General features: G+C 35.6%; 1 protein-coding gene across 1 annotated transcript; it reads left to right on the forward strand.

Annotated features, from left to right (window-relative positions):
• Positions 1-1,081: 1,081 nt before the first annotated feature.
• On the forward strand, positions 1,082-1,897 carry LOC111409058 (classical arabinogalactan protein 4-like). The gene has a single exon (XM_023038953.1). The coding sequence runs from the start codon at positions 1,273-1,275 to the stop codon at positions 1,687-1,689; it is 417 nt and encodes a 138-aa protein (XP_022894721.1). The 5' UTR covers positions 1,082-1,272; the 3' UTR covers positions 1,690-1,897.
• Positions 1,898-8,571: the final 6,674 nt, after the last annotated feature.

Genomic DNA, 8,571 nt, shown 5'->3' on the forward strand with positions numbered 1-8,571 from the left:
AATATAATAATTTAAAGGAAAGTTGGGGAAACAAAAGATAGAAAAAATAACAAATATTTTTTAAGAGTAGTAAAATTAAATATAAATCTAAAAAAATCTATTGGAGTATATAAGAATTTTTATTTTCGAAATTTATAATTGCTATCGAAATTAAAAAAAGAATATATATGCTTTTTAAAAATAAAGAGTCGGATGCTCTTAAACAAGCTATCAAAGCCCTGATTGGCCCCTATTAAATTTTATTTCATTTTTCTCTCTTATATTTTCAATTACACAATTTTCTATAAAATAATATTACAAATAAATCGAAAAAATTTCCTTCTTTTTCAATCACTCATTAAAAAAAAAAAAACATTATTCCACTTATTTTCATTTCAAAAAATGGGGGGCCAAACGAGAGCTAACACTGTAGTGTTGTTGCAGTTACATTTTTGTTTAGAATTTTGTTGATAGCATCTGACATGGACAATATTTTTATCATTAATTTCAACAACACTTAAAATAATAAGCCATCGTTTGAGCTCCATTTTGGTAGAAAAATGCATTTTTGAAAAGTATATTGATAGAAAATGTGTGGTTAAAAAATAAAGAAAAATTTTGAATTTACATGTAATATTATTTTGTTGAAGACTATATAATTAAAATACTGTTGAAAAAAAATATATATATATATATATATTTTTTTTCCCCCCAAAAATGGGACTCAAAACAAGGGCTAATTAAGCCTCTGTTTGGCTCTTATTACGTGGAAAAATTAATGTGTGGAATAGTGTTTTTTGAAAAATGAGTGATTGAAAAAGAAGGAAAATTTTTCGATTTATGTGTAATATTATTTTATAAAAAATTGTGAGATTGAAAATAAAAGAGAGAAAAATAAAATATAATGTAATAAAAATTAATGGACTCAAACGGGTGCTAAATAACATAAATTCTTACATCCTGTGACTAAAGACTTATTTTTTTTTTTTCCGTTCGTAAAGCTTCTTAGAAACAGGGACACGACACCAATTCAAAGTATGATACAGCCCATTCCTGAATTATTCAGGTACAAGTTTCTTTGTCCTGCTGTTGACCCTGTCATACCCTGAATCCCGCACATACTCGTAGTTGTATGTATCGGTTTATTTGTATATAAATCCTCTAAACGAACCTTATCATTATTGTTTACTCTGTTTCTCTCTCTCTCTCTCTCTACTTTTCTATATCTTGCCTTCTTTTCCTCACAATTTGAAACGTTTTTCATTCCACAGCAGAATTAATCTCCAGAAAACTATGGGTTCTTCATCGGGTTTTAAGGTGTTGATTCTCTTGGCACTCTTGGCCACCTCATGCATGGCACAAGCACCAGCAGGCGCGCCGAGGGTCTCACCCACCGCCACCCCGACACCAGCACCCGCGGTGGGGACGCCAGCTCCGTCGTCTCCTTCTCCGTCTCCGGCTCCGGCCCCAGTTCAAACTCCAACTCCAACTCCAATTCCATCACCTGCCCCCGGAACCGAAACTGAAACCCCATCTCCTGCACCAGGAGTAAGTGCACCATCTGCACCCACCCCTGGCCCTGGGGCTCCCACAACAGGCCCAACTGCTGATCAGACGCCATCTGATGGTTCAAATGACGGGTGGGTCAACAGGGCGGCGATTGGCAGCACGGCCTTTGCTGCAACGCTTGTGGCGGTGGCGTTGATGTAGGTTTTCAACGTGGAAGCTTATGTTGATATAGGTGTGACATTTGGACGGCTGAGATTTATTTGTCCCTTTGTTTGATTTAGTTGTAATCTTAGTTTAATATTTATTTCTTTTTTTTATATTATATTTTATTTGTATGAATATTTGTGAGGGGAGTCACATGTGTATGAAATAAATGAATAAAAGTGCATTTCTGATTCAACTTGATTAATTAGTGTTATAGAATAATTCTATAGCTGATTTACAGTTTTAATTATTTATTAATTATATTTTTTTGAAAAAATATACGTCAAATTGTCATTAAGTTGGTCAATAAATCGAGCTAATTGAATTCTGGAGTAGGTAATTTTAATTAATTTATAAAAATATTAAAGTGATTCGGGGAACCGTGACGTCAGTAAGTGGCTGGCACGAGGACGCACCGACGCAGCCGCTGAGCCAACACCTAGAGCCTTGTTTGTTAGGAGAGAGAAACAATTATTTTTGATACTTTCGGTGGCAAATTGGTATTTTTATATGGCTGGTGTTGAAATCCTGTAAAGTTGGAATTATCAATTTTTTCGCCTAAATGGGAAGGTTTCCATATCGGAGCAACGCAAGCTCGATGATGTCTAAATTATTTCTGCATTCAAAGTGTAAATCGAAAAAATCAAGAAATTTGATTAAACGGTCAATTGCACAGTTATAGACAGGGACGGATTTTGCGAAAGACAGTAGAGTCAAATGCCCGTACAAAATATTATTTTAAAAATTATAATACTAAATAATGGGGTCAAAAGGAAAATTTTTAAAATTCAAGATTTTAAAAAAAGAAAAATCCTATAACTTTCAATCTTTGCTTCCACATTTAAAATTTTGCGAATATTGCCTTGACAATTCTTTTATCTTAACTATGTCTCTCATTATAGAAGTTATGGCTTTGATAATTTTTGATGATTTATAATAAAATGACACTTCTCTCAAATGTCGTCAAACTATTAGTACTCTATAAAGTGAACATTTTTTTATATTACTATCCAACCTCAAATATTAATAGAATCGTGCATTGAATCGTCAAAACTTTTAGCACTCTATAAATTGAACAATTTTATTATTATTAGAACCACAAATATTAATAGAATCAATAAAAAATTAGAATGTTTCTTATTTTCATAGTTTTGAGTTTTTTGAATAATGAATAATGTTATTTCTAGTGATCCACTATTACAGTCGTATACATGTGACGATTAGTTATTTAATTTTGCTCCGTCCAGGAACGCCACATCAGCCCCCTATTCGAACAAGGCCGACGTGACCCTGTTCAAACAACTTTTTCCTTAGTTATTTGATATATGAGGTAGAACAAATTATCATGTAAGACAACTAGCGCAGTAAACAACTATAAATAACATTACTCTTTGACAAACCACAACTTTCGATTTAATTTTCCTTTCAGCTAGGGCTTTATCAAAACCATATCGTTTCAACTCAACTCAATTCGAATCCCCAATCTCCAATCCCAGGTAGAGAATTGTGGCAAGATTGAATATTAAGTGGGCCTCGGTTAGACTAAAGTAACACATCTTAGAAAGGAGGAAATCTCCCCAATGGTCACTGAACTTTGCAGAAAATTTCTTAGGAGGTTACCGAATTTCAATACGTCCCTAAATAGCCACTGAACTTTGCGAAAGACCCCTTAGAGATCACTAAACTTCAAAACGTCTCTAAATGGTCACCGAACTTTGTCGAATTCCCCTAGAGAGGTTACTTAACGTTGCAAATTAGGACCTCATACATAACTAGTTTAGTGACCTCCCAGGGACTTTTTGTAAAGTACAGCGACCATTTAAGGACGTTTTTGAAGTTCAATGATCTCTTGGGGGATTTCGAAAAAGTTCAGTGACCATATAGGGACGTATTGTAATTCGGTGACCTCCTAGGGGATTTTTCGCAAAATTCAATGATCATTGGGGGGATTTCGTCTCTTAGAAAGCAATAAACGGATGGGAAAATTACATCATATCCTACTAGTAACTTTCAAATTAAAAAATCAGCTACTAATAAATTTTTTATAAAAAATCAGGTATATCCAACTACATTCATCCTCGCACCACCCGCGCCCCTTCAACAATGATATACACCCCCACCTTTAAAGAGGAAATTGTGAAGAAAAAAAAAAAATTCTAATGGCCACATTTTTTGGTTACGACGAGAGCAGCGGAGAGGCGGTGTCCACAAGTAGAAATTGGCCTCCATTAACAATGGCGATGGCTTAACTTTTCAGGCCATTTCCTCCAAGCCTAGGCTCGCGAGAAGCTGCCTCAGGTGCTAGTTTGGTGTTGGAGCCTCTATTTGTTGGATGATGAATTTAAATCCCAAAAATATTATTTTATTTAGAGGAATATTTATACAAATGACACTTACACTATTGGGTAACTTCTCATAATTATTTTATACAATTGAATGGTAGCACTCACCAAAACAACTAGACCCACTCACTCCCTCCCTCCCTCCCCACTTCTCACTTTACCGTCTCTCTCTATGCTCGCCACTCTCTTCCTCTCACTCCTAATTTTCTCGCCTCATGCACATAGATATTGTTACGCCCCTAACTAAACTATTTCGGCACTACAGTCACAACACTCCTCGAAGTGACACATGTACATCCGAAGTATTTTCGAAGTGATACCAATTCCTGACGACCTCAACATGGTGCGTTGTAAGGTGAAGAGTAGATCCAATGAAATAACTGAAGTTCTCCTAACGCCGAAGTGTTTAAGGATCCGAGGCACTTCCTTAACAGATCTCTCCGCCGCCACTATCAGAAAAATATCTGTCAGGATCTTGATGTAACGTCTCCATGAGTCTAGTTGATATGATATATCGACTTTATGTCAACTTAACTCAGAAGAATTAATTGTCCGCCCACATTAGACCCGGCTGATTCAAGCCTATGAGCAGACGTTTCACACCATCAGATGCATACACGCGTTACACATCCAACGGAGCTCTACATCTATAAATACTCAAGGTTTAATAAGAGAAAGAGGTAATGAAACTCTTATAACTTAGCTCTCCATACTAAGTAATATATATTCTCTTCCCTACTCTCTTGCATAACTTGAGCACTGTTCCGATCACCCCGCTGACTTGATCGTCGGAGTGTATGCGGCCGCCACCACCACCGCTGATTCTGACCGTGAGCTTTTGACCGTGCGTTGTTGTGCACAGGGAGGATTACTTGGAGTAGCTATCTGTTGGCCACGTGGAAGGTCCAATTCTCAAAGTCAACAAATACATTCAGCCAACACATATGTATAGGCAAAATATGGCAGTGTAGTTTATAGCTTACATTTTTCTTGAGAATTCTTCCATTGGCTTCACAATTCTATTCTCTAAATTTTTCATGAATGGCGGTGATCTTCATTTCTAGCGAGTAATGAGTCTCTAGAATATTTTACATGCTTAAATCTAGCAAATTCTAGATATTTAAAGCTGGTGATGATTTATTTAATTCTCCCCTTCAGTATCAACTTTTCATTTTAACTATTTTTTTTTCGTCATGCTCAATTTTGGCTCGACGAATTTTGAAGTGATTGATACTTTATTCAACGCATTTGTTGCTTCAAATATATATGGTATATGGCATTTCCATACTTTCCCCTCCATCAATTTCTAAATTAGAATAATTGATACTTAATTTCCCACGTTTGTCCAACTTTTTTATTTGACGTTGTAAATTTGTACGTACCTTAATCTCTTGTTTTTGACTTCGCCTAATCTTCTTTGATTTTACCTCGTCAGTTGATCTTTGTGTATCTTTTGTTTCTTCATAGCTTTGTTGTACTTCTGTAATTTCCTCTTGCGATTTGTCTTCAGTTTCTTTTAAATCTAGCAGCTCTACCATCTTCTATGTCTCCAAAGAATATATTTCTTCGAACACTTTTTCGAGTATGGTAGTTCATTCCTCAACGGAGTCCACCAAGAAAGCTCTTCCTGAACCACGATATACTCTCTCGAGTCATCAATCCAATCATGTTTTGCATTATAAGCCAATTGTTCAGGTAGGACCACCACTAACGCGGCTTCATCCTTTAAACTTGAATTTAATTTCTTTTCTCGAGCTTGCTCCATTGTTGCTTTGGTTGCTTCAGCATCCCATTCTTCTTCATTAGTATATTTATCTTCGTTGGAGGTTGCTACATTACCTTCTGCTGGCCCCTTTTTAAACCAACAGTCTCCAGCATAATGACCTCGTTTCCACATACAAAACACAAGTCATTAGATCGTTGATATATTTTACCTCTCTTATAGCAATTTTGTTGAGTTCCCATTGTCTGGTAGCTTCCTTCAGCCTGTCCTTTAAATTTACCTTGTTTTAATTCTTTACAATTTTGCTGATGAAAGTGACCTATTCTTTTGAAGTTAAATAATGCTTCTTTCTCCTCTTTCTTTATTGGAACCCCTAACATTTGCCTTGTAAACGCTTCTTGGTCGGCCAATAAATTTTGACGATTAACTAATGAAGGTTGCTCTGGCTAACCTTGTATTTGTTGGGAATTTACTTAAATATGTATAACGGAATTTAACAAACTCCAATTCTCATTCAGGATTCAGCTTTGTATTTAGATAAAAACTGTGATAAGAAATATACATTTTCTTTAATTTGCAAACTCCTTCGCGTTATTCCTTTCCAGCAGCTTGAATCTACCTCCCACAATTGTCTAATTGTCCAGCCTCCAATGAAATCCACACGGAGAATAGACTGCAACTGCTAGGGTTTTTTCTCTTGTGCCAGTAAGAATAATGAAAACCTTATGGACCTCAAACCCTAGTCATGTATTTATATAAACCCAAACGGGCTCGACCCCGTCCGATCCATTGTTTAATTAATCCATTTAATTAAATTCGGTCCCTGAATTAATCAATCCAATTAATTAATTCGAAAATATAAATAACAAATCCAATTAATTAATTTATCCAACGATTGTTAAATTAATCAATTGGAAATTTACAATCTATTAATTCTCTTTTGTGTGCGACCCATTAGGTTCTCGACCACGATACGTAACGACATGAAATATTATTTTGATCTAATCAAAACTGATAAATTAAACACTCTTTTAATTTATCACAGATTCACATCGTTATCCCAAATTGACATCTAGTAAAGTATCAGGGCAACACATGTGACGGGAAATGTCACGTGGTATGACAAAACCAAAACTGTTCGTTTACCATGAAATTATAATCCCTTCGTCAATATGATCCGATCAACTACGAGATATGAAAGTGTGTCAATCTCGATTATCGATCATATCTTTCATTCTTCTATTAAGTCAATATGAGTTGAAAACTCTTTTTCGACTTATATGTACACCTTAGTCAAGGATTTCGTTATTGACTTAATTGAACGAAATGCAGATCACAATCTCTTACCATCTAAGAGTGACGAATCCTCTATTAATTATTCACAACCTTAATATGGTTCTTGACATACCCGAACGATGTCGTATTAGCGGCCCTTGACAGAGCAACATCCAACACCGTCAAAATATGACTGTCCTCATATAAGGTACTATGATGACCTCAAGTTGTATGACCAATTTCATTACCGAACGTTAGAAATTAACCACTGACACTCAGATAGTTATCTATATGGAATCTCTTAGCGGGTCTCCAATATTTTGTTCTATAACAAAACATCTACGTGTTCATTTAAGTGTCACCACACTTTAGCTCGTGAGATCAGCTACTTACTTCACAAATAAGAAATGCCACACGTGATGGTCTAACTGTATTAACGATATACGTATCTCGTTATTACTTACGACCACGATTTATTCAAAATCCAATTATATGTAATTTGTATCTCACAATCACAACTCCTTGTGATTAACAAATAACTTAAACTTGGATTTTCAGATTCTATTATTTAATATTATTTATCACGAAATTAATTTAAATAAATAATAGATCTCGCCTAAATTAAATGCATTAAACATATTAAAAGTGTTTACAACCTAAATCGATTGGATTTAGGGCATAACACTTACAAACTCCCACTTGCACTAGATCCAATCACTCACGTATCTAATACCATAAGCATCCACATGACGATCATGTTTCTGTTGTGACAACGACTTTGTCAGTGGATCTGCAATATTGTCATTTGTGGGAACTCGCTCTATCATTACGTCATTTCTTTGTATAATCTCCCTGATGAGATGATATCGCCTTAGCACATGTTTGGATCGTTGATGAGACCTCGATTCCTTCGCTTGCGCGATGGCTCCATTGTTATCACAATACAAAGGTATGGGATCAACAATTCTAGGAACGACTCCAAGTTCATTAATGAACTTCTTGATCTAGACGGCTTCCTTCGCTGCTTCAGAAGCAGCTATGTACTCGGTTTCTGTTGTTGAATCAGCGGTTGTCACCTGTTTGAAATTTTTTCAACTAACCGCTCCATTGTTGAGAGTAAACATATATCCTGACTGAGACTTGCTATCATCTTTGTCAGTTTGAAAGCTGGCATTAGTATACTCATGAATTTTCAGTTCATTTCCTCCATAGATCAAGAACACATCTTTAGTCTTTCTCAAGTACTTAAGAATGTTCTTAACCGCTATCCAGTGTTTCTCACCAGGGTTTGCTTGAAACCTGCTCGTAACACTTAGAGCATATGAAACATTTGGTCTTATACATAGCATCGCATACATGATAGATCCTATCGTCGAAACATAAGGAATCTTATCCATGCGACTCCTTTCATCATGTGTTTTATGACACATATCTTTTGAGAGGTAAATCTCATGCGACATGGGACATAATCCTCTTTTAGACTCTTCCATATTAAATTTTCTCAAGATTTTATCTATGTACGAAGATTGGGATAAGCCT

Source organism: Olea europaea, chromosome 14 (assembly GCF_002742605.1).
Source record: "Olea europaea var. sylvestris chromosome 14, O_europaea_v1, whole genome shotgun sequence".
Lineage (NCBI taxonomy): Eukaryota > Viridiplantae > Streptophyta > Magnoliopsida > Lamiales > Oleaceae > Olea > Olea europaea.